Source organism: Lissotriton vulgaris, chromosome 2_1 (genome assembly GCF_964263255.1).
Source record: "Lissotriton vulgaris chromosome 2_1, aLisVul1.2, whole genome shotgun sequence".
NCBI classification, from domain to species: domain Eukaryota; kingdom Metazoa; phylum Chordata; class Amphibia; order Caudata; family Salamandridae; genus Lissotriton; species Lissotriton vulgaris.
Window position 1 is genome coordinate 1,064,771,272 of NC_141687.1, and position 27,138 is coordinate 1,064,798,409.

Sequence of the window (27,138 nt, forward strand, 5' to 3'; positions counted from 1 at the left end):
TGTGTCTACTTTCCAAAATCTCAACTTAGGTGGGCGCAAACTTTTACATGTATGCGGACGAGACACAGCTGAACTATCAATTTAAACAAGACTCTCACCCTATTCCCTCACAACCAAACCCCTTACACTTGGTACTTTGTTGGATATCTGAGATTTTTTTTTCTTTTTTAGGAGTTTTATATAGCGCGAACTAGACCCAAAGGTATTAGAGAGCTTCACATGAGCACCAGTTGCATTACAGAAGGACATATTCATTTTGTTAGGCACAGGAGGATTAAGTGATTTGCCCAGAATCACAGAATGTTGAGCGTCCCGGCTGAGACTCGAACCCGGTTCCCCAGCTTAGAGATGGACCGCTCTAGCAGTTAGGCCACAACGTTAAACACATCCAAGACTAAACTTTTAATTTCACTTGGCAGAGGAGTTCCATCCAATATTCTGTTCTGGCCTACTGTAATGACTCCATGCTCACCTGTTGCCACTTCGGCTTGTAATTTGGGCAGTCATCTCGACTTCTTCTAAAAGGATGATTACTCCCATTACTTTGCAGAAGATATGCCCCACAATAGCACTTTTGACCCATGGGTGCTTTTCATTAACCCCTTCCAGGCTCATGGTCTAGCCTCCTCGCACGCTGATGACGAGCCCAGCTCGTCATGTAACATGGGTTTTTAAATATCTCAGCATAGCTCCAGAATCCCACTAGCGCGGATGTGGTTAAGCTAAAGTCCCTAACATTAACTTCCCTTTGTCTCCCAAGCACAACCTCTAATAGTTTCAGTTCTGATGACACTCCTGAATAATAGGGGCGAGGATGGTGGTCCAAACGCATCTACAACAAATTCCATGGACAAACAAAAGACTCGAACTTTACTAGACAGGGCTCCTTTAAAATAACTTTACTAGACAGGGCTCCTTTAAAAGAACTTTACTAGACAGGGCTCCTTCAAAGGACTAAAAAAACATTTGAGGCTCTTGAAAAGATCTCCTGAGTCACAGACTGACTTTTTCGACACTAGTATAGAAAATAAATATTTGAAATCTCATAACCTCCATTATCTCCATTCCCAAAACAAAAACACTGTTCTTATCTAAAACACACTCAGGTGTCCTCCAAACAAGCACTAAAAGTAACTTTGGGACACATACAAGTCCTTTGTTCTCCCCAATCTCCCAAAATCCCTCCTTCAAGAACATTTGTCCCAAAATACCTCGTTTTAACTATCAACACTGGCTTCTCTCTCTCTGGTGATGGGACACACTTTCATTTTACAGGTATACATGATATAGGGTGAATTTATGGGTCTGTCTTTTTTGTGATTTACTATTAACAAATTTTTTAAAGTGTTTCCATGCATAATGTGTAAACCTTCAACAGCTAATGGGGTTTAGGTCAACTGATGTTTCTTCTGACCCATAAGCAAAGAGTAAGACGAAATAAACTGTGCAAGGTTCTGAGTTTTTCTTTCACCAGCTAAACATGCACATGCACAGAAAGGAGGGATGAAACTCACCTTGTTATGTACTGGAAGAGCTCCTTGATCTCGGCAGACACTGTCAGATGCTCGTAATCTGCGGGGTCATAAGCCCTGAGAAAATGAGAAGATACAATTAAAAGCAAAGCATTCATCTCTTGGGTGGGCTGGATAATGCACTTTGGGATAAGAACCTGATTCTAGGAAACTGGAATAAAAACCAAAAGAAAGGACTGATGTTCCCCGATGTCCAGCACTTTCGAGACAATATATCACATTCAAGTGCACGTTATGGTGAATGGTGGTAAAACCCTAGTCTCTGCATGAAAAATATATCCTGTTGATATGCATTTAATGTTGATTGTAAAACTGACAGCGGTGTGTGTTTGAATGTGCACATCAAAGTTAGAGGTACACAATGAAAGCAGGCATGTGCAAACACGTGTACACAAGCACACACAATTTCATACAATAATGCTTCCCATGGTAGCAGTTAAAGGCAACACATTCCCGCATTTGCACTGTCAACACAGGTCTCAGAAACCTCAGCACAACCTACTTGTGCAACTACACACCCTCCCCTCAAGGTTTGCACTCTTTTACACGTGTGTGTTGCATCCTACCCCTCCAAAGGAGCCCCATGTTCATCATCGTCATCATCATCATCATCTTCGTCGTCATCATCGTCTTCGGATCCCGATTCATCCGACTCATCTTCGTCGTCTTCCTCATTCTGATTGAAGATTCGGGTGGGTGGCGGGCCCATCTGCGCCCTCTTGGGTATCTCCTGCTAAGGAAGAAGCAAACAACATCAAAGATATAGTGGGTAAAAATACCCACTGTATTGGTGTAGTAATAACTTTTCATAGGATCTTGGCCACCTGACACCTATCTACGTGGCTTCATTGAGTGATAAGCCCTTCAGAAACAGTGGCTAGGTAAATTGGATCTAGAAAAGGTTAGAAATGTTTAGTATGATGGGACATATTTTTACAATGGTGGAAAAGAGATGTTTTACAGTGAAAACAGAGAGCGAGAGAGAGAAAAGGAAAGATTCAGAAAGTTAAACATGTTGATTTTGATGAGGGACACATTTTTGTCATGGGGGAAAAAGAGACAGAATGATCAGAAATCAGAAAATACCTAATGACATTTTCTGTACTGTTAGTACCATGCATGCACTCATGATCTTCAGCCGCTTCAACACCATTGAAAGGAGTCAAAAATGCTCCTTAAACATTATGCTATTCTTTTTTGCCTTTTGGACGGACTTTGTTGTAGGTTCTGAGCCATGAGAAGCAAACCTGTCGCTTTATTAAAAACTAGCTGGCGGAGCATGTGGGGTTCCAATGTCTAGGTGGGTTCTACCACCCATGGAGGTAGTCTTATAGATTTCATCTCACCTGGATCCCATTGTATTGAATGCACTACGACCGAACAGCATCTTAATAGTTAACAACTTGCAAGTAGTTCAAGTCTTTGGATATTCCCCATGTCTGGACATTACCTATCATTCTGTGAGTATTCTAATGCTAGAGGTTTGCTGTCACAGACAACAGGAAGACAATAACCATAAGATAGAGATCCTAATCTGACAAATATGAAATCCTGAGAAAACCTGGATGATTTTATATGATCTCATGTGGCTTGTAAGAAGCTGGCTTTCTATATAATGCACCAAAACGAGGTATACTGTGTAGAGAGTCCAAGCAACCACTATTGGGTTAAAGAAGCAAACCCAAATGCTCTCTTTTGTGTTATTGTTGCTGAGCAGTTCAGGCTGATCAGAGGGTAGTACTAAGAGTTTGCTAAAATCACAGAAGCAATAAATGAGACACACACTCAAGAATAAATCCGAGACTGATTTAGAAAATCAACATGTATTTTTATATACATTTCAACCCCAATGTTGGAACTGGGGTCACCAGCTCCCCAAGGGTAGCATGGCACAAGCGGGTAGGCATCCGAAAGCTTATGTGTAAAGCGACCATACAGCACACGCAACCACTGAGACAGAAAAATGGGCACGCAATAAGTGACGCCACTCCAGTGAGTATGTGTAAAGATTAAATAACTTTTATATTTAGAGCAGAGTCAGGGTAATCAAGAATTCACTGTATGGTTAGCTTATTAGCTTTCCTTTAAATTACATGTGTGACAACACTTGGCAATAAATACTGGATAAATAAATATTAAATATTAAATAATAAATAACCACAGGCCTGACTTTGGCCTTGCTTCTTATCATCACCTGTAAGAAATACATTATAAGGACATGAATACAACACTGCCTCAAGTACTAATCTTCATTACTTCAGGTAAGCAAAGAGCATCTCCATAACAGTAACATCTCTCCGCTGTAGGAGTAAGCAGTGCATCGAGTGATGATAAAACATTTCATGAGGCATGAGGAAATCACCATTTCGTTTAACAGGTCTCAAACATAGCTGGGGACCTCAGTACATACGTCAAAACAGGGCCTAAGCAACTCCCTAAAGTAGTTTCGCCTTAGTATATACCCTTCCCCTAATCAGGGGTTAACTGTAGGCTTCCTTTAGCATCTCATACGGCAGGAGTGAAAAAGAAACAGATCCTTAAACTCAGTAGGTTGAGATAACCCCTTCAACGGTTAATTTGGAAGACCCACCTCCTAGACACAGGTACTGCATTTTCTTATTCAGGAATAAACCTCTCCTCTAATGGGAGTAACCATTTCCTTATATATCTAGAGGCCTACAGGAACCACTGCATTAGGCTGGAGTATCATGTCATCTAATAGGCATAAAAGGGTCATTCACTTGAATAAACATTTCCACTTTAATCAGGGTAGCCTTTCTCTGAGCAGAAATAAACATTTAATAATAGGTCAACCATTTCATGACTCAGACCTGCACGTTTAATTGGGCCTATGCAGAGCATTCCCCTAATAAGGCAGTAATAAATAGGCCTATTGTAATATGTGCATTTCCTTAGGGCAATTCCAAAGTTACTACAGCCTTAACTCCTTATGCATTCCATTAGGAGCACAAACACTGCATTTCTCAGCAATAACATTTCCAAAAACGCAGGAATAAACAGTGCCTCGAATGAGGGTAAACCATTCAATTGGCAGAAGCAACCCCTTCCTTAACCGGGAATTACATTTCAGCGGGTAAGGGCAACAATTCCTTATTCAGTGCCCAACATTTCAATAATCCCAAACAAGCCATGCATAAGGCTACAGTAATTGGCATTTAACAGTACCCCAGACAGGGGTTAACTCTCACCAAATAATACCCTCACGGTGTGTTTAGGGACCCTGGCCCTGGTCAGGGGACTCTCTGGGGCTAATTAGGGTGAATGTGGACCAGTCACCAGGTTTCCCCAGGGAGGGGCGAACTCGGGGCCTCCTGGGGCCTTCCGCCCTCCTCCCTGGGGGTTTGCTTACTCTTCGCCATTAATCTGGGCCAATGGAGCCCAACAACAGTCTGCCCCGGGGGAGGGGCGAACTCGGGCCTTCTCCGGCCTTCCGCCCTCCTCCCCAGGGGTTACCTTTCCTTCTTCAGCCGCTCGGGGCCCTTGCGTAGGTTGGGCTGCAGGTGAGGGCTTCAACTTTCCGTTAGGCCCTACTCGGCCCAGTGATTCGGTGGGGCCGGTTGCAGGGCACAGACAGTTCAGACGGGGCCCCGCGGCGGCTGGAGGGGAGGCTTCCAGGCTCTTCCAGAGCCCTCGGACGGTGTTGTTGCTGGTTCCCGGGCTGGTACGGGGCTTCAGTATCCTCCGGGGCCCAGGACCAGTCAGGTCACGGCCCCGTGGGGGTGTGGAGCCGGCCGCCAATGGCAGTGCGGCCGGCTAGGGGCACAATCTCCCAGGCCAATGGAAGCGCGGCGGGGTCTCTGACGCGCCCCCGTCACATGATGCGGGCAAGGGCTTCGGGGCCTGTCAGGCCTAGCGCGGCCTGAGAGAAATTCCGGCGGCCCTCTTCTAGCACCGGGGGCCACCGCAACGACGTACCCCACGGGGGAGCCTCCTCAACCTAGTCGCCGGACCGGGGCAGTGATGAGGGCCGCAGCAGGTCTCCGCGATGGCGGCAGACAGCGCCTCGCAGATACAGCGCCTCAGGGACACTAGGGCTCTCGGCAGCACCACACAGGACGTCGATGTCAGCGCTTTGCCAGAGACAGAAGGTGAGCGCTTGGGCAGAGTGCAGCGCCTTGCAGGCAGGAAGGTGCTTGAAGAGAAGCGCGCCTCGGGATTCAAGCGCTTCACAGGTAGATTTTTGGCATTAGTGCAGTTCAGACAGTGCAGGCAGGGGCAATTTCCACAGCGCCTCGGACAGCAGTCTCAGGCAGCCAGCGCTGGGGCAGCTTCTTTAATAGCGCTTCAGGTCCACTATACCAGGGCACAAAGCAGAGCAGCACTCGGCAATCAGCAGGCTCAGTGCTTCTCACAGGGTCACAGTAGATAAGCCCTTGAAGGGCACTTTAGCGCTTAGCCAGCAGACAGTTTATTAAAGTTGGAAGCAGGTCAGCAGGACCAACAGGACAGGACACACATCCGTGTCAAACCAACCAAAGGGATCCCAGGTGGCGTCAGGGAGCGCGGGGAGCGACACAGCGCCAATACCTGGTTGATTTCTTAATAGTTCTGTGGTGATTTTGTTTCTTCTTGGCGCAGCTGTTTCTTGCGCCCTTGTTTCTTCTTAGCGCTTTATGTTTCTTGCGCCCTTGTAAGTTTCAGTCTCTTGGTTCCTTGAAGGGGGGGGGGTTGGAGTTGATGGCTGGTATCAGATCTCCTCAGCCAGTCTCCTCAAGTAGCCCCTGGGTTCCCCTTCCGCCGGGCCAGATCAGGTGGCAAGTTCAAGATCCCTCAACACTTGATAGGCAGCACCTAGGCTCCGTCTCCACCAGTGTCATAGGTCCCTGTCCAGGCCCCCACCGTCTAAACTCCTGCGTAGGTTCTTCCCCCGGTCTGTGCTCCCTCAGTCTGACAGGAAAGTTTCCCTCCCTTTCCTTTTATAGTGCCAGTTGACAGTTGGTAGTGGCAGTTGGTGTCACCTCACCTGTTCCAGAAGGTTCCAGGAGGTTCTAGTAGGTTCCACCATTCTGGCTATGGGCAGGCTGGCAGGCTAGTATTGATACATTGTTTGGGGGGTTCTAGCCAGCTCCTGACCACTAGAATGCGCCCACAAAGACCGTGCTGCAGTAGCAGGGGTCAGTGGCGGCCATGTTAGGGGAAGTGGGCACCTGCACCTTAACATTACTTTAACATTACACAGGGCTTTCTTCACTACACAAGGCCTATACCCTTTCGTTACAATAGGGGGCACCCTAGATTAAAGGAATAAAAAGCGAAAAATTCTGGGGAAAGGGCAAAGTCCTACAACCAAGAACTAAGATATCAAGTACGTACTTTGAGGTATTGATTTTCATAGGTAAGTAAAATGTTCACTTGTGCGTCTTTAGGCAGTAATCCTTTTCTAACCAAAAAAAACATATACTCCATACAGTTACCTACAATAGGTTTCTGGGGGTCCCCTTCAGGACTTGGATGGTAGGGGGTAAGGTAAAAGAACCACCAGCAGTTAATCGTTACCTGCCCTGGAACGTCCGGGTGAAGAGATGCTGGTCGGTTTGGTAGCTTTGCGTGCTACACCAAACAAGAGAGGGGGTCTTGGGGACAAGTCCAGGAGCACCCAATGGGAAGCTCAGTGTTTGAGGGCCCCTGGAGCAAAGAAGCAGTAGGTTCTCGGGAACCCAGGCTGGGGCGTTTGGATACAGAGTGGTTAAGTCGGCAGGGCACTTACGGTTGTCGGTCTTGCCAGCTGAGGGGGCTAAAACAGGACAGCTGGGCCACTCTCGAAGTGGGTCTCTGCGGTGCTGATGTCCCTTGAAGGCTGCTCGCTCTTGGAGTCCGGATTGGACTAAAAAAGGCTTTGGTTGATGCAACAGGTCCGGTACTCCGGGTATTGGTGCTGTGCTGCTCCAGTTGGTCCTGTCGTCTTCTCACTTGGTGGGGGAGACAGATCGGACCTTCTGGAAAACCAACACCTCTTCCTGGGTGGCTGCTGCGTTAGTGGAACCGGGGGCGGTAGAATGGTGGACGGGACTTTGCAGCTTGGTACCTGCAAGCTGCAGTGGAGTAGCTCCTCTACTCCAAGGGAGATTGCTGGCAATTTGCAAAATGCTGGCAGTCCACCAGGGCTCTTCGCAGATGTACAGCGGCAGGATGAGTCGGTTTGATGCAATTGTCGGGACAGGTGCAGGCAGGCAGGGTTTAACAGGTAAGGAAGGGTGCATACAAGGGATTTGTTTAACACAGAAGAGATTTTTTTTATCAGTCTAGATCATGGGTACTCACAAACTTTCTCTCGGGGAAAAATTTACAGTGTGCTTTGTGTCCGAGGGCCGCACCGGTGGGGACGGGGTCAGTGGGGAAAGGGGCGGGGCTAGAGCAACAAAAATAAACTGTGACCATGAGGTTGATCACAGGTACCTGCAGTGGATGCCTTCGTCCACTGAGCCACCAGACCCGGCATACACACATCTCTCTCTCTCTCTCTCTCTCTCTCTCTCTCTCTCGCTCTCTCTCTCTGTGTCTCCCTCCCTCTCTCTCCCTCACTCTGACTGTCTCACTCTCCCTCTCTGTTTCCTTCTCCCTCACTGTTTCCCTCTCCCTCACTCTATTTCCCTCTCCCTCACTGCCTCCCTCTCTCCCCTACCCTCTCCCTCTCTCTCACTCTGAGGTCTACCTCGTCTCCTTCCCTTCACTTCACTCTGAGGTTTCCCTCTCTCTCCTTCCCTCTCCCTCACTCTGAGGTCTCCCTCACTCTGTCTTCCTCTCTCCCTCCCTCCCTCCCTCCCTCTCCCTCCCTTTACCTCCCACTCCCTCTCTCCCTCTGTCTCCCTCTCCCCTCCCTCCCTCTGTCTCCCTTTACCTCCCACCCTTGCTCTCCCTGCCTTTTCCTCCCTCCTTCTTGCTCTCCCTCTCCTGCCCCCTCCTTCCCTTTCCTCCCTCGCTACCTTGCTCTCCCTCTCCCTCCCTCTCCTTCTCTCACTCTCCCTCCCTTTCCCTCCCTTCCCCTCCCTCCGTCTCCCTCCCCCTCCCTTGCTCTCCCTCCCTCTCCCCCTTTCCCTCCCTCTGTTTCCCTCCCTCTGTCTCCCTCCCTGTCTGCCTCCCTTTCCATCCCTCCCTTGCTCTCCCTCCCTCACCCTCCCTTTCCCTCCCTTTCCCTCCCCCCCCTCCCTCCCTCTCCCTCCCTCTGTCTTCCTCCCTCCCTTGCTCTCCCTCCCTCCGTCTGCCTCCCTTTACCTCCCCCGCCCTCCCTCTCTCCCTCGCTCTCCCTTCTTTTCCCTCCCTCCCTCTCGCTCGCCCTCCCTCTGTCTCCCTCTCCCTCTGTCTCCCTCCCTCTGTCTGCCTCCCTCCCTCTCCCTCCCTTTCCCTCTCCCTCCCTCCCTTTCCCCCTCTCCCTCGCTCTCCCTCCCTTTCCCTCCCTCCCTCTGTCTCCCTCTGTCACCTCACCCTGCCTGTGTGTGCCCGGGCTGTGACAGCTTCCAGGCGCGCGCACACACACAGCTGTACCAGAGCACTTCACAGGTCTTTAAAAGACCATTGGCATGTTAACGAGGCTTTGTTCACTTCTCAGAGCCCCTGCAGCTCCATTCTGACTATGGCGGGAATCGCCCGGCCCCCACAGAGCAGCAGAGTCTCGGAGTCTCTTTAAAAAAAAAAGGGTACGATGTCTGCAAAGTCTGCGGGCCGCCAGGGAAGGCTTGCCAGGCCGCCAGATGAGTACCCCTGGTCTAGATCTTATATAAGATGTCTCACCATGACCATGCATATTATTTGTCCGAAGAAATAAATTCCATTAGCAAGGTGTATCTCTACTTAGGGGTTCATAATAACAATTCTCACATTCATTGATAACAGGTATTACAGTTGTGCTAGATATAAATTAGCACGTTATCAATGCAGGCAGGATTTGGCGCCAAAAGGTCTGTAAGTGGACCAGTGCTCTCTCTTCTTTGCTCTTCTTTGTCCTCTTCTCTTTGTGTCTGTTGAATCTAAGCTCCTGGTGTCAGGGATGCCACCTAAATACTCAATTTAGAGTCATTAACCCCTTCCGTGCTCATGACGAGCTGAGCTCGTCATGAGTTGTGCCGCTGGCATGCTCATGACGAGCTCAGCTCGTCATGTAACGCGGCTTTTTGAAAAAAGCCGCACAGCGCAAAAATAACCGCCGCACGCATGTGGTTAAGGGGAGTGTAAGGTAGTAGCCAATGGCCTACTTACCTTTCAGGTGCCTACACCCCCTATATGACCACTTCCTGTCGGGAGTGGGCATAACCCCGACCCAGTGTATCCAATTTCACTAAAAACCAAGATGGTCAAATTCTATTTTTCGTATTCACTTCAGGTAGCCCACCTTAGGGGTGTAACTAGCCTTATAGTGAAAAAGCATCCTGGCTAGCTAATTTTCCTGCCTGTCCTGGTGCCAAATGGGCCCTGGGCAGGTGGCAGCATTTCCCCTGTCTGGGGGAAGCCAGAATTTCATATCAAAGGTGACAGTGGCCTTTGAAGCCTGCTGCCTTGATATGCCGATTTCTAGCCATCTTGCTTTGAGGTGACAAACCCTACAGCTGGAGCAGGCATTGTTTATGACCTCAGAGAGCCTGGGCTCTCGCCTGCATCGGGTCAGACACCAGTCTGTTGGTTAATGGACGTGTCCATACTGTATGACCATGGTGCCAAATTCAAAGATCGGATGTTGAGATTGAGGATTTTCCCTCTGATCCTGGATAGTAGTTTGTGATTAATGGTAGTTTCTTGTGGGATTTAGTGATAAGTGAAGTAGCTCTGGAAAGCACCACTGCATTGGCCACTCTGTAGTTGAATGGTTGTAGGACTGTGAGGCATGGGTCCCACATATCAATCCGTAGTTCGGACACATGTTTTGTTTGTTGGCAAAGAAGTCATTATGAGGATAACACCATTCTCGAAATAGAATGTTGTTATCAAGCTCCCACTCGTGATTTTCGTAAAAGTATCTGCTGAGCAGATCCACGTTAGTTTTGTAGCCACAGCGGGTGAACAGCTTGAAGGGAAAAATTCCTTGCTATTAACGAATACCAAATTGACTGGGCTTCTAATGATAGAGTTCTTGATTTTGTTCCTCCTTGGTTGTGCAGATAGTACATGATGTGGCATTGTATGTCTGGACTGAAACTGTGTTTGTGAATAAGGCTGAGAGGCAAGCTCAAAACTAGGTAAACTGTCTCTAGCTTGAGGACGCTGATTTGGTATAGTTCTTATTTGGGAGACTACCAACCCTGAATTGTAAGATTGTTAAGTTGCGCTCCCGATCCAGTGAGGGAAGTGTAAGTTACAATGAAATGAGTAGGAAGGTCTTAATTGAAGGGGGCTCCTTTGAGTAGATTGTTTGTTAAGCCACCACTGAAGACAATGTTCACCTTGCAGAGTTAAGTTTGTGTTGTCTTCCAAATGGCCATGATGTTGTGACCACTGGTCTTCCAAGCATTGCTGAAGTGGACTCATACGGAGACAAGCATTATAAACTTTAAAAATGCCAGATGCCGAGGATCCTAGGAGAGAGATTTTTCCTTACTGATGGCTTTGTGTTATGTATTAAATGGTGACATTGCTTAGACATGGTACACACTATGACCTCCAAAGGAAACACTTCTCCTGTGACTGTGTAAAGAGCGGTTCCTAAGTATTCCAAGATTGGAACTAGATATGTGATAGACTCTTCCAGATTCACACAAAGACGTAACCCGTCTAATAAAGCTAGAGTGCAGTCTAAATCTTTTTTTTACTTGTTACACAGTATGAGCTTTTATCAATCAATTGTCTCTAAGTATGGGTAGATGAAAACTTTGTTTTCCCCCAGAAGAAAGCTGAATGTACTGCCATGCATTTGGAAAATGTTTTTGGTGCTGATTTGAGGCGGAATGATAATACCTTGGATTGGTAGTGAGTTTTGCCAACAAGGAAGCGGAGAAACTTCCAGTGCTTTTTTACTACTGGGACATGGAAATAAGCATCCAGAAGATCCATGGAGCACATCCAGTCTCCTTTCATGAGTTCAGGAGGAATTGGATGTAGTGCAACTATCCGGAGGTTGCTCCTTTTTGATGTATTTGTTGTCTTGCCCTGGGTCTAAGATGGGTCTACATTTTTCCTTTGGGTCTTTCTAAGGACCCAAACAATATTTTGAATACCTATCTCCCTCTGTGAGAGAGGGGCTGATTCTATTGCTTGCTTTTGGAATAGAGATGTTATTTATACTCAAAAATGAAGCAGCTAATGTTGTGTAATGCTTGTTTCTTTCCATAACAAATTGTATTGGGTTTTAGCAATATATCAAGACCATAATAGCCAACATACATGTATAAGAAATTGTGAGGTAAATGCCAGTGAACAACAATAATACAAAAACTTGCAAAGTCAATCCCCGCCCCCCCATCCCACATGCTACCAATAAAGCCCTCATTCAAATACGTCATTGGACCACATCTCATTCTCTCATGCTGTGGCACCATAATATCATATTTCAGCTTCCAGTTGGGATTCAACAGTGTGAAACAGGGCAAAAATATACCTCTATAATCGGCCCCAGTGCTGACATACCTTCGGGTGTTTTTGTTGGCATCCCCTAGCCTGGAACACTGCAACCTCCAGCCCCCTACAGTGGCCTCTCCCTTTCTTCCAGGTCCCCACTGATGGTGATGCGTCTGCATTCCACATTCTGGCTATGTCTCTTTTCACTGGCGTAAACCCCAGAAACAACAGGTGCAATTTATAGCGCTTTCCTCCTATTCCCTCTGTGCAATGCAGAAGGATCAATTTAGGATCCACTGGAATCTCCCAGGAGAGGACCTCCCCAAAACAGTATGTCACCCCCGCCAGAAGTGCATCAATCCCACGCAGCTCCACACCGTATGAAGCAAGGTAACCTAATCCATCCCACACCGAAGATGCATGGGGAGTAATTACAACCCAAGCGCCACCAGCAGTGCCTAGTATAGAGAGCTCTGTGCAGATCTTTTTATTGAATCCGGCGCAGACAGGATCAAATCACCAAGCCACGGGGGCCTCCAGGGCTTTTGTCCAGTCATCTCAGTCTACATTGTCAATATACCGCCTGCTATGCCGCCCTAAGGGCTGGCAGTGTAGTGGTGCTATTCATGATCAAAGACTGATTAATGAGTGTGATCTTATGGGTGTCCAAGTCAGAGTCTAGCCCTCCAACGGGCCAAACTCTGGCAACACTTGAAGGTCTAGCAAATAAGGGGATATGGCATGCTGGGATTGCAGGTATCTGTAGAACTGGCTACGGTTTAACCGATCGTCACTCTGCAGCTCCTAAAACTATTTTGGCACTGTGCCCTGCATGACACCTCCCAACGTGGATATCCCTATGTCATCCCACCTTTGGAACCCTCTCAATAAGGCTACCTGTCAAAGCAAAAAAATCCTCCTGTAGGAAGCTTGCTTTCTATTGCAGTAACCCCCCCCCCACCCACCACTTTGTGCACACTACTGATGCACTTTGACTTTATGTGCCCTGGGTCCCTACCAATCAGGTTCCCAGGGCCTGAGTTCTTTCCCAATTGGCACCTCTCTGGCCACATGTCTGCCCCTTGTAAAAGGTACCATGGGTACAAAGGGCACTGTGGCTAGGGAATGCCTCCAAGGCCATGTACCTTTACACACACACACTACCATTGCAGGCAGCGAGTTTTGGTGCAGAACAAAGTGAAGAGTCGACATGGCACACATACCAGTGTGCCATGCCTACAACTCACTGACCTGACTTAGGTTAGCCACCCCTCTAGCTGGGTGCACTATACAAGTGGTCAGGGTACAGGTGCATGTGCCCTGTACCCCTCCCTATAGTGTCTAGACAAATTCTTAGACATTGGAAGTGCAGTAATGCCTTTAAGAGTACATGGTGCTGGGAGTTTGTCATTACAAACTCTAAAGTGTTGTAATGGCTTTACTGAAAACTGGGAAGTTTGGTATCAAACCTCTCAGCACATTAAAACCACACTGATGCCATTGGGGGATTTTATGAAAAATGCACTCAGAGGGCATCTTAGAGATGCCCCCTTAAAAATGACCATCCTCTGGTGGGTTCCCGACAGGTACACACCAGCCTGCCACCACAAGATATGTTTCTGGACCACTGGTGTGGGAGCCTTTGCAGAAACAAAGCCTTTCCTAGGTGGAGGTGGCCACACCACCAGGCCAGGAAGATCCATCTGTGGCAGGGGAGCTTCAAAGGCCTTGCCGCCTTTGTAACGTGTCCTCCAGCCTCTCCTGCTATCAGGAGCAGTCCCCCTTCCTGTCTCCCCTCCTTTTCGGTGAGAAGACAGGCAGGAAAAATTAGCACAGCCCAGGTGTGCTCACCTCTGCCAACCCCACCCCTTAGGTGGTGGAGGCGAGGTGAAGCCCACTCTTCAGTGCCAGTGATTTTGCAGACGGCAGGCACTCTCCAATCAGGAATAGGGATTGTGCCCACTCCCCCACGTGGGGTGAGCACACCAAGGATGTTGTCATCCTATGGTCAGTAGCCCATTGGCTACTGACCACAAGACCCCTAAAATGCCCCCTAATACAGTATTTAGGGGCTGCCCTGAACCAAGAAGACAGATTCCTGCAGACTACGAAGGAGGAGGAGGATAAAAGAAGACGCCCAGCAAAGGAGATTGCAATTGACTTGCCCCCCAGCCCTACTGACCTATCTGCAGTTCCAGCGACCCAACGCCAAACGTCGCCTTGTCCTGCAGCCAGCGACCTCCAAGAACCTGGGAAGGCTGACTACCTTCAACAAAGACCGGATCTCCTGTGAACAGCAGCTCTGTTCAAAAGAAACTTCCAAGACAGACTCAGAGCCTGCGGAGGACAAAGAAACCAGACACCTGGCACCACCACTGCACTCCCCAACGTCGCCTGCAGCCTCTGCACGGAGACCCCCCCCAACCACGAGTGGCCTGATAAGGTAAAATCCGACCTCAAAAGACACCCCTGCATCCAGCCACCCTGCACCCTGGAGAAGAGAACCCAAGATGCACCTATGTCCCAGCATCCTCCAACTTACCTGCCCAGCTGTTGGTTCCTTCCAGATGTCTTCCTGGACCAAGCATGTAGCCAAAATCAAAAACTGGCAACTCCAATTGAAATCAACAGGGCACCCGATGCCAAGACACCCTGCACCCACCCGTCCCTGCGGGTGTTCTTTGGCTACTAACTCTGATCCCCCTTTGCCCTGAGCCTAACACCAGGAGCTTTGCTCCCACAACCTTTTGGCCTGCTTGTGACCAGCCACCAACCGGAGGTCCCCTATCCCCCATTGGATAACACTGGGCCTCAGCACTTTGCACCTAGCCGCCCTAGTGCCACGGTGTGTGCTTTGAGAGTGCATCCTCGACCCAGGGGGAACCTTGGTTCTAACCCCAGAATACCAACTCCCACAAACTTGTACTTGCCTGCAAACCACTAACTTCATTTCCTCCCATAGGATTGCATTGACTGTTTTCCGTGAAAAAAATGTAAGTGTAGAGTTGGTTTGTATGAAACCCTGAGAAACTGCAAATGTACAAAAACTGATTTACTTACCTTTTCTCTAGGAAATGTCCCAGTGGGGTATATAGGCATATCACACCGAGTAGAAAAAGTAACTTAAAAAGTAATCTAAAAAGTAACGTACAAAGTAATCTGTAAAGTAACTGAAAAGGAATTTCAAAACATTGACTTACCTGTAATTCAATCAACTGCATTTGAACCTGCATTCAACTGTAAAACATTGCATAAGATTTTGCAAAACATTTATTTTACTTATCTGCACCAGGCTTCGCTTGGTTCTAGAAATAAAATAACTTAATAATATTTTTGATACAAACACTTTGGTCTGAGTTCAGTCTTTGAGTGTGTGACATCATTTGCTGCCTGAGTGTGTACAACAAATGCTTAATACTACCCTCTCATAAAGCTTTACTGCTCGCCCACACTACCACAAATAGAGAATAAGGTGCTATCTACGTTTACCTCGGCCTACCTTTGGGGTTCAACTGGACACTGCACACTATACCTCATTTTGGTTTAGTATATACAGAGCCAGCTTCCTACACCTCCCACAAAGATGTCCCTGGAGTAAGTCTTCCCCATCGTCCAGAGGGGCAACCTTCACATATGTATGACTACCTGAGTTGCTGGGAAAAGGGAGACCCAGACCCCTCACACTGTACAGGAAATCCAGCAAAGATGTGGTGGCCATCGCCCATCTCTCCGTCGTGTATGCTGGATCATCTTTAGTGCCATAGCACCAGTCGTTAATAATCAATAAGTGGGAAGCAGCATAGTCGGGTTGCACGTCAGCAGTGGTGATATCCCCACCATATCTGGACTGAAAGCATGTCCGGAGAGCAACGTGCTTTGCCCCTTCCACCCCCCTATAATAACGGATTTAAAACTGCATATACCTGTCGGAACCATGATGGAGGAATATCGCAAGGGTAATTCTGAAGTTGGTATAGTATGTGGGGTAGCAAGACCATTTTAAAGATTGCTGATCGTCCCAACAGGGATAATGGCATTGGGGTCCAGGACTTCACTTCCTCTTTAACGCGCGATACCATTGGGGCCACATTGCGGGTCCACGATACTGTAGAGCTTGGATAAATTAACACCCCTAAATGAACCCATTTGTAGCCAGCATTAACACAGATGCCTGCTCCATGTCGCTGGTGGTACCACCCATAGGGAACACCATTATTCCTAACATTCACATTTAGCTCAATGGTTTCGCAGAAAACCTGCAAGATCCGCAAGATGCAAGGTCCAAAAGTCCCCGGATTTGTAATTTTGAACAGAACATTGTCGACATTTAAAGCTATCCTATCAGGTATTTCAGCAGACCACTCAAAGCCCCTTTCCTGGGCATCCACTCACCCATGCAGCCAAAGTATCCACAGCCAGGGCAAATAGCAGGGGGGACAATGGGCACCCCTGCCTGGTACCCCTATGGATCTGGAAAGGATCAGAGACCGCACCAGTGAACCAGACATAGGGAGTCAGATCGGTGTATAGAAGGAAGATATAGAAAAGGAACCTCGGACCAAATGGATGCTCTGAAGAAGAACAAACAGATAATCTCAGCTGACCGAATCAAAGGCTTTATCTATGTCAGCTAGTAGAACTGAAGCCATCCTCCTCAGTCAGTCATCCATGACCAGGGCATTATAAACTCGCCAAATGTTATGGTGTGTGGCCTTATGTGGCATAAAATCTGCCTGATCAGGGGGAACCAGATCCGACATATATATCATTAGTCTGTTAGCCAAGGTTTTAGCAGATGTTTCACCTCCAAGTTGAGGAGAGAAGTTGGACAGGCATCCAGGTTTAAGGAAGACGACTATTTCAGCATGCCTCCAATCTGACAGAAGCAGTGATTCCTCAAGCGCTGAGTGAATTGCCCCCAATAAGTGGTTCCCTAGTTGCAGCATATAGGATTCAAGAAACTCAATATGGAATTCTCTAGGCCACAGGGCCTTTCCAGTTCACAACTCCATTAGGGCCACGGACAGTTCCACCTCAGTGATCATCTCGCCTAGCTGCGTGCGGGAGGTATCTGACAGACGGTGGAAGCAGAGCCTTAATGAAATCAAATATTCAGTCTATGTCCACAGCATCCCTTCGAGCATGTGGTTCCCCAAAATACGCTGCAAAGCTTTGAGCAACTCCCCTAGGACCCAACAGTAACTCAACCTGAGCGTCCTCCACCTCTGGCACTGGAGAAACTGCATGAGTGATCTGGCAGATCATTTGTAGCATCCTGCTTGTTTTGTCTCCCTATTGATATAGGGCAGCCTGCCACACTCATTTGGCATCATCTAGGTGCAGCTGACGATACTGTTGCTGGGTCAGACGCAACTGACGCCACGTCACAGCTTCTCACACGGCTACTCTCTTCAAGAGTACTCATCTCTACCTCAAGCGCTACCAGTGTGTGGGTTCTACGCTTCTGTTCCCCCCGCAAACACTAATATCTACCCCTCAGAGTATCGGTTTAAGGGCTTCCCAAGTACTGTTTTTGAGGATGCATATCTGTATTAATGAAAAAATATTCCGTGATGGACCGATGGAGGAGCGCCTTATGACAGGTTCAGCAAGTGCCAGGGCGACATATGCCAGCAGAATTGAGGGCACTCCGAACCCACATGAAGCTTAAGGACCACTAAGGAGTGATTGGAAACCCCTCTCTGCGTATGTCGATCTCTGATCCTTAATGTGTGTATCCAGTGGAAACTAGTAGATAGTCTAACCTAGAAAAGTAACCATGAACTGCCGAATAGTATGTATATCCACCTTTGGCTAGATGAAATGCCCTCCAAGCATCAGCCCAACAAAACGCGGACACCAGAGAACATAACCTGGACCCTTGAGTCGCCACCCCTTCTCCTCTAGTGGGCCACCTGTCAGTATCTGGATGTAGTACATTGTTCCAGTCCCCACCCACAATGGAAACACCTCCTGGTAGTTCTCCCCACAGGCAGATGATTCGGTCAACCACTGCCTGTCCCGGAGAGGGTAGGGCATACATACTATGCGGTGTGAGTGTTCGCCCATGAAGTGTGCCGGTCACTATCGTATATCTACCCATAGTCTGTTGGACTTAAAGGGAACTCTGCACAGACATTCCACTCTGGGTTTATGAGAGGACCATAAGGTACTGGTATTCTAATCCATTGCATACTCATAGCAGGCTAAGCAGCGAAATTTGATTCCCAAAAGATGCGCTTCTTGTAGAAGAATGTCTGCCCCACGTCTCTTGGCCTGTTTCAGAACAGCGCTTAGTTTGATCTGATCAAGAACTCCTCATACATTCCATGTAAGAACATGGATATGCCCTGGGAGCCTTTACGGTCTGTAACAGTCATTGGTATCTATGGTGGGTATCCCTGGGGGCTCCTGCATATGGAACTTGGACGTTGTAAGTGCCAGGGCTGTGCTTTATCACAACAAAGAAAACATTCAAACAACCACCCCCCCCCCATACTTCAGTGAACAAGAAGAGACCCTCCCAGAGCCCCTACGGGGGCCCAGAAGAGGGCATCGCTAATGGATCCCCTTGTCTCTTACCCAACTACAGTACATCAAAGAGTACTTGCCTAGTTCTTCTTTGTGGTAGTGCTCATTTGGTCCATAAAACTTATGATTGGCTGCTAATGTTCGGTATCTTGGCGTATATTCCTCCAGGATGAGTGGGATCGAATAAGACGCTTCACTGTGGACTTTTTGGGATGATTGCGTCTTTCGCTCAGTAACAAGTCCCAGTCCATGCATGGCGGGGTATGAGGCTTCAGTGATTCAGACTCATCTGCTCATGTAAAGACCTCCTCCCTCTGGGGTATAGAAGAATAGGGTCTGTGAATTGAAGACTACCCTCAAGTGAGCAGTATATAATATGTATTGAATTCTGAGGTATCGCAGTCACTTTTTTGCTGCCACGAATGATTGACTCTGCTGTTGAACCATCCTCGTAAAGTCTGGGAATATCATGATATGGTGTGATTCAAACAAGATCTTATCTTGGCACCGGGCATGCTTGAGCATCACATCCCTATATATGTTATTGAGGATCTTGACGATTAGCGGTCATAGCCTCGCGGCCGGGAGGCTCTTTCACCAATTCTCTATGGCCTCTCTACACTACGAAACATGTCGAGAAGGACTCCGTGGGAACTATTGATTGGAGCCATTATGTCAAAAACTTTTCCTTGGAGAAGCCTTTGCACCCCTTAGGGATGCCCACAAATTATGGTGATCACGACGTTCTGCGTCCTCCACTCGCGCTGCTAAATCTTTCATCACGACCGTCAGTGTGTTGACTTTCTGTTGAAGGGCCGCCACCTAATCCTCGACGCCCGACACCCTGATCTCCACCTCTGTGATCCGATCCACTGCTTTCCAGAAATCCTGGCTCAGCAGGGTAACATGTGTACCAACCGCGCCTATTTTAGCATCCAGCATATTTCATCATTGCGTAATGGCAGCGCTGCACTGTCCGGCTAGGGCCTCGCTGCTCCACCAGAGTTCACAGCCACAACGCCAGCATCAGCAAATTTATCTATGGTACTTTGTTTGGTCATTGCACCAGGATGCTTGTCCTTAGTTATGCAGAAGCTACACTCCTCCAAATGTCCAGGAGGCTGTACTAGCTCCCTTAGGGAGTATGACTCACCAGCCCCACTAATATGTCTACATTGGGCAGTACGAGCAGTCAGCGATGAGCGGCCTCGCTCCAGTGCCCACCACGGGCAGGAGCAGATAGAGTCCACTGCACAAAATCCCATCAGATGTAGCTGCATCATCTTCAGCCAGTCCACGTCCGCAAGCCGCACCATGGCCCAGCCGGACCACTTCCACAACCAGGGGACCATCCGTAGCGCAGCCCCCTAATGGAGTCATGCGCCAAGGATTGTGAGCTCCAGCACAATCTCCAGTCCACCAGTCAATTATCTAGCAAGCCAGTACTGTGACAAACAAGCTTTCAATGCCAAAGGGAGCCGACCAGAAATGTCTCCTCTGACCCCCAGTGTGTACTTGAGTCTTAGAAAAGCGTGTTATACAGTGTAGGAGACACCACAGGTCCTAATTCTCATTCTTGGAAGATTTCACATTCAGGCAGAGTGTCCTGGCCATGCAACCAGGCATGCCTCTCAGTGTGGTGGACCACAGCCAATGCAGTACCCTCTGTCATCAGGCAGAGCCCAAATCCCTTCGTCCTCTGCCAATTTGGCCCAGCAGCCCCCAAACCAGGAAGCTGCCGGAGCCCCCCAGCCCAATATGGCAAACTCGGGCAGTGTTTGCTTATACAACCCATCACAGGGACATACCTCTGTGGGCCTACCCTGGGTGCCATGAGGCTTTAAAAAGCACAGGAAATGCCACACAATACCTGGCCTGAAACTAGTTTAAAGAGATCTCTAAGAACTAGAGTTAACTACATAGCAAAATCGCTGAGAGTCACGTGGGGGAAGCAGTTTCTAACTGTCCTTTTGGTGAGTTCTAAACTCAGTCTCAGAGATTGATAAAACTTGAGGAAGCTAGCCTTTACTTTCAACTTATCCTTGTTAGTCGAAATGGCGGGTGTTTTAAACACATCAGGCAAGCTCAATTCATTCAGAATTTTTGTAATATACCCCAACCAGGGGAGTGATAGATACTTTTCTTATTTGAGAAAATCATAAATGATATCCCTGTTTAAGCTAACCTCCAGGTTCATCCAGATACTAAACCAGAGAAAGTGAGGCTAATCTGCATTTATTCAATATGTACTCAAGATTTAACTCAGAGTGGAAATTAAAATGGGAGCTGGTGGGGGGGGGGGGGGGGGGGGGGTGAAGGAGCTGGCTGCAAATAAGATTTTCCTTCACTTGTAAGGTGGTGGTATTATAATAACCGCTGTGACGCACCCCTCTAGGGACTGGAAAAATATTGGACATTTCACCTGGAGGGCCAAAACGTAACCTTGCAGCTTTATTCTCATGAAATATGTGTAAAGAATTTACCAATGCCGCCTCATCCCCCAAATCTAAAAGCACCAACCATAATTTGGTTTGGTTAACGCAATCAGTAGAGAAGAAATATAGGATCTAGTTAAGCAGGCTTGTATTTCTTCAGACGTGGATTGGGCAATTTTAAGGTGAATGAGAAAAGCGGTAATATTGTTTTTGGTGAAGCTCGCCATTTGTAATGTCTCCATTATTATGTGATACAAAAGACTGAGAGCCCTCTACCTGTATGTTGAACTTTGCTGCACCTCTAACAAGTACATCTTGGAATGTTAGAATATCAACCTCTTAGGATCCTCTTAATGGAGGGGTTGGATGTGATGTTGGTGTATAGACACTGACGACTTTGGTAGCGATCACCACATCCATGGTACCAATTCCATCCAAGTCAAGATATTTTTCTGTGAGGGCAACGATTACCACACCATCAATAGGGCTGGTCACGACTCCATCATATGACCTGTTCAGTGACTACTCCATAACGTCAGCACACTACTCCAGCACAATCCACCGTGCCATCGTTGAGACTTCATGTCTACAGTCCGATCAATTTCCCATCACATACTCTGAACAGACATAAACGGAGAACACCCTCCACTTCTCGAAGCACATCTAGAGGCCATACAACTTTACACAATTCTCAGCTTCTCTACAGTGGTTAGTGGTTAGGTTGCCGAACCGGGATGAGGAGCACCGTCTTTCCACTGTAGAGAAGCGGAGAATTGGAACCTTCCGATTTGTGAAAACAGTGCAGCAAGCCAGTGACAATAATGTCTGCGCCCTAATGCTTGGACATTACTCAGAGGATTAAACATTCTAAGAACTGAACAGGTGACACCCCCACTCAGGGATGATTGATATTTGCTTTGGACTACATGTCCCAATGTGCTTTCGGATAAAATGTGCGTTAATGAGCACCCCCACCAGGGGGCCTTGAAATAAATAAATACTCCCGGATGGCGCAAGCGCAAGCGAAAGTGTTGCCTGTTTGAAAGAGTGCCCATGAAGAAGAGGATTTCTCACCTCGAAACGCGGCGGCTATGAACAAGCCTGGCATTGGGGACAAACCAGTGGGAAAAGAAGGCCGGAGGTCGTCAAGCTGTGTGTTCCCTCGAAACAGCTTTCGAGCACTGTGTTGACCCTATTAACTGCATGGTTGCCGAACTGCAATGAGGAGCAAAGTCTCTCCACTGTAGAGAAGCTGAGAATTGGAACCTTCCGATTTGTGAAAACAGTGCAGCAAGCCAGTGACAATAATGTCTGACCCCAAATGCTTGGACCTTACTCAAAGGATTAAACATTCTAAGAACTGAACAGGTGACACCCCCACTCAGGGATGATTTATATTCGCTTTGGACTACATGTGCCAATGTGCTTTCGGATAAAATGTGAGTTAATAAGCACCCCCACCAGGGGGCCTTGAAATAAATAAATATTGCCGGATGGCGCAAGCGAAAGTTTCGCCAGTTTGAAAGAGTGCCCATGAAGAAGAGGATGTCTCACCTCGAAACGCGTCGGCCATGAACAAGCCTGGCATTGGTGACAAACTAGTGGGAAAAGAAGGTCAGCAAGCTGTGTGTGCCCTCGAAACAGTTTTTGAGCACTTTGTTGAATATATATATATATTAATGCTACTGGTGGTAGATGTGGTAAAGAGTCTTTTACGTACATGGTATGGGATTGTTCACATATCACAATCTTTTGGGATAAAGTGGTGAGTGCTCTGAAAATAGTAACAGGCAGTGTACTAGAAAAACAAATGAAACATTGTTTGTTAAGCATAAGCCCTGTTAAAACAAGCATTGGCATAGCCAATAGGTCTCGCCTTTGGGACCTTTTAAGTGTTTAGCCATGCAACAGTTGTTGCACCAAGAATATTGTGCTGCATAACTAAATACTTAGAAGGTCCCAAAAGCGAGACCTATTGGCTATGCCATTGCTTGCTCAGCTAGTAGAGGGTGCTGCCACATACATCTTTAGGGAAACAACTGAACAAGAGTACATGGGCCAAAGTGTGTTGGAATGACGTTGAATATGATTAGTGGAATTGAGTGTCGGCGCAGGTAGTGGAAAGCCATGGCTGCAAGCATTAACAGCTATGACTCGGAACCAATTGGAGAACAGCAGAGGCATCGGAATTTAGCATTGAAGAGTATTGGCAGATCTGTTGTCCTGCCCCGGAACCGGAAAATAGACGTTGCAGTTCATTCTTGTGGTACATTGTCGGAGAAGCGTAGTCTCACTTCTAGAATTGCTGAGCAGCGTGTGACGTCATGGAATTCAGAATGGGCTTTTCTCTCTCCATCGGCCTCCTCACACGACCGGATGCAATTAATTCACAAGCATGTGTGGCAAAACCTTCCCGAGAAATGAATACCAAAGGTAAAATATTTTTTCTAGAAACGTTGAATAGAAAATATAAGCACAGTGTTCGTGTCCAGGCTGGTATTGCAGAGGTCATGAATAATTCATGACCATGTCACGTGCAGCATGGGAAGTGTGAAGCTCCATGCAATGAACTCAGTCACAGCCAAGGCGCTTGCAGGGGAGTGAGTATGGAGAGAGGTGTGCGGGGAGGGGATAGTAGAGGGAAAGAGATTAAGGGAGGGAGATGGTTGTGAGAGTGATAGGGTGGCAAACAGAGGAGAAGACAGGAAACTAATGGGAGGAAGTGACTGAAAGAGATTTGGGATAGGTATGAAAGAAAGGCGGGTAGGAGATAGGCAAAGAGAAGAGATGGGTAGAAAGGAAAAGACTGAAAGAGGTAAGAAACAAGCATTGGCCGCGCGGCCGTGAAAGTGACACAGCCGCGAAAGTGAAAGTGATCGCGATCAAGCGCGGTGAGCGATGTGCTTAATGAGCATGACGAGGAAAGCCATATGGCACCTCTGCTCGTAAGCGCGCAACAGCAAGCTCTAGACCACAGTTTTAGCATTTTCTGAAGCCCTTACGAAAAGTCTCGCCAGAGCAGCACATGCGCTGACTCAGGAGATACCTAAAAAGGAATAGCAAGATGAATAGTAAGTTTATGATTGGGCACGGTGTTGGTAATATGTAGGATTCCTAAAATTGGAAAAATGAAAGTCCACCTACTAATAAAGGAAGGAAAAAACATTTCCTCCAAAAGGCCAGAGGCTGAGGAACTGCACATTAAAGCTACTCGTACAGTTGAGTAGGTGATGAAAGATTGAATGCATTGGTCTGAAATTACTTACGGATCCTCCAGGCGCACACCCACATTCCTTGGTAGGAATGAGCACTGTTAACTGTAGACCTTAAGTAACTGAAATAGATTAATTCTTTTGTAGTATGCAATATGCTTATGGTCTTGGATTAATTATGCCAGCTGCAATATGATGTATCTGTGTGATTGTAAATTGTGAACAAGTATTTCTACATTAATCTAAAGAACTGTGTTTTTACCCAACTGCTGGTCATTGTAAAAGACTAATAAACATACACACACACACATTCATATATACACATACATTTGATGCTGAGACTCAACATCGAAGCATTAGATGTCAATAGAAGGCATGAAATAAGATAAGCATTGAGACATCTTCCTTCAATGCCCCCATCTATTTTGAACTTCCTGCAAAGCAAGGCACAATGTTCAGTGGAAACGGCAGATAAACTGTTGCCATATCATGTCTCGCTGGCTCCTGAATGGGTTACTGAAAGACAATTTGATCAAGCCTCTGTCTACACAACTATCCACTCTGTCAAGGAGGATATGTTTTTCTAACTATTTTACTTCGCTCCGTCATACAGTATTGTCCCGGCACCACCCATGGTTGATGGGCAAAGCAGACGGATCGTATTTAAAACCTTGTATCTAGATACAACATTTTGAAGAACCAATATTCTGAAGAACTGACTTAATGCCTTGTCACCCAGAAGGTTTTCAAAACATACATCAGGGAAATTAATGTTGGGAAATACAGTAAAAAGCATAATTCTACACCTTGCATTTAGGGGCATTACGGAAACCGATTAAGGCACATATTCCAAATCTAATGCTCCTACATCAAAAGCTCTCCTTTAGAATATTCACTGGTAGATGACATCACATTCCATGACTTTCCGTCAAGAGAAGCAACAAGACTGAATATTGTCAGAAAGCAAGGGTATATTTTATAGAGGGAAACAGTCAAGGACACTGACTAGACAACTATTATCATTAGTTCATGGCTAACTTAAATAATGAAATTACTCAAAGAGGAATTTCACAACTCTGGCACAACAAAAGAGGTGACTCTGAAGCGAATGAAAAATTAGAGTACTCCGAGTCAAGGCTTGGCCTTTGTTTGAGAGATCCTCAGTGACAGTATTTAAAAAAGAACTAACCAACATGAAGACTTGACAAGATTAACAGGGTAGCAACGAATGAACAGGTAGGTGAGAAGCCCGTGCAAAGAAAGCCTAGGCAGTAGGGGTGTTTGAAACAGAGGAGCTGGCAGATGAATATGGACACCAAAAGATTAAAGAGCAACAAAAAAAAGCTGCACATAGAGGGGGAAGCAATATGTGAGCTGGAGGGGAGCAGGAACAACATGGAGAGCACAGAGAAGTGAGTATTCTTTGGATGATCGCAGCAACATATGAGGGAGAGTAGGAGAACACATTCACACCCACAAAGTGCTGAAGGAAAAATAAACAAGTAGTTCCCTGAATGAGAGCAGTGGAAGGATACAAATCATCCAATCAAAAGAACGGTATGGAAGCTAAGCTACAGGAGAGACAAATGAAAGAGGAATGACAACCCAACAATAAGAATCAAGTAAATTAGGTTGACAATAAAACCAAACAAATGTAAACAAAGGCCTGACCCAAAGTCCACTGGAAATGTTTATACTGTCCACAACAGGTCCTCAACACCAGACCGCTAAAAGCTGTCTCTAAGTGCTAAATAAAAAACTGAAGTGGCTCCTGGAGTTTTAATTCTGTTTTCTGTGTTATCTCTCTGTAGAACACAACAGGTGGGTATGGTAAACACCGTATGTGGAAGAGAAAAATAACTACTGAAGGCATACGGTCTCAAAGAATAATGCCAGGACAGCAATTCAAACCAGTCTGAATATGGCGTGCAGGGGAAAGGAATACCATGAATAAAAGAAGAGAACTTTAGCTAAATATCACAGGTAAATGAGAGGGCAGAAACGGGTTGCAGCAAAAGGTTCAGGAGAGTAAGATGAAGAGAGAGCTATGAGTGAGAGTGTTAGGAAAATATGAAATAAAGGGTGGCTAGAGTTGGAGATACCTCTCATAGAAAGGAGCCAAATGCTGGCATGAAGAAGTAGGGTAGAAGTAAAATAGGCTATGAGGCAGGTAAAGCTGAGAGGGTGTATATGTGGATTTAAAGTAAAAGATATGGAGGGATGGAAAGGAACGCAGAGGAAGAAAAATTAATATGTAGGAGGATAGTGAATAACTGTTTGAATAAAAACAAGTCAAAAGTTGAAAAGAGTGAAAGGGTAAAAGCAGAGAACAACATGCAGACAGGCGGAGATGAAAGGTGAGAGGTTAGGACTGTGGTGTCAAAGAATTGTAAGGGGAGTTTAAAAAGAAGTGAGGTAAGAACAAATTCGCAAAAGTCAGTGAAGGAGAATTAACTCAGGTAGATTTTGAACACGTGTGTTTTTAATCCTTTTAAAACATTGAAGGAGGTGTGTGAATTCATAATGAGGTCCCAATGGCAGGAGCTTCACCAAAGGAAGGCAGAATGGCAGTGTTGTAGGAGCTGAATTGATTCTCCTCGAGTTCTCAAGGCCACCTTAGATTTTAAGAAAGGCTCTTGGGTAGTCCGGGTGTTGATTGTGAAGGCCTTTGTATGTGATGCCGGCTAACGTAAATGTAATTCTGGCTTCTAAAGGAAGCCAATGACGTTCTGTTACTACATGTAATAAGGGAACAAACATTTTGGTTCCAGTTACCTATGCCACTGCTGATAGAATGACTTTAATTGACACATATTGTAGTATAGCTTTCCCAAAGCATCAAGGATGAACATGGCACACCTCCACGACTGGAAATGCCATATTCCAAGTGAGTCAGAACAATAGCCGCTGCTAGGATGAAGAGGG

At 46.8% G+C, this 27,138-nt stretch overlaps 1 protein-coding gene across 5 annotated transcripts in view; it reads right to left on the reverse strand.

The window, feature by feature from the left end:
- IFT46 (intraflagellar transport 46) overlaps window positions 1-27,138 on the reverse strand; it is a 90,910-nt gene that overhangs the window by 16,478 nt on the left and 47,294 nt on the right. For 3 of the 5 annotated variants that reach the window (XM_086956710.1, XM_086956706.1, XM_086956708.1), the window contains exons 4-5: window positions 2,099-2,265; window positions 1,515-1,589 (exon numbers count right to left, since the gene is read on the reverse strand). In XM_086956710.1, coding sequence (XP_086812836.1) covers window positions 1,515-1,589; window positions 2,099-2,265 — 242 coding nt within the window. The remainder of the gene's footprint in view (window positions 1-1,514; window positions 1,590-2,098; window positions 2,266-27,138) is intronic. The other 2 variants (XM_086956707.1, XM_086956709.1) reach the window with 1 other exon arrangement.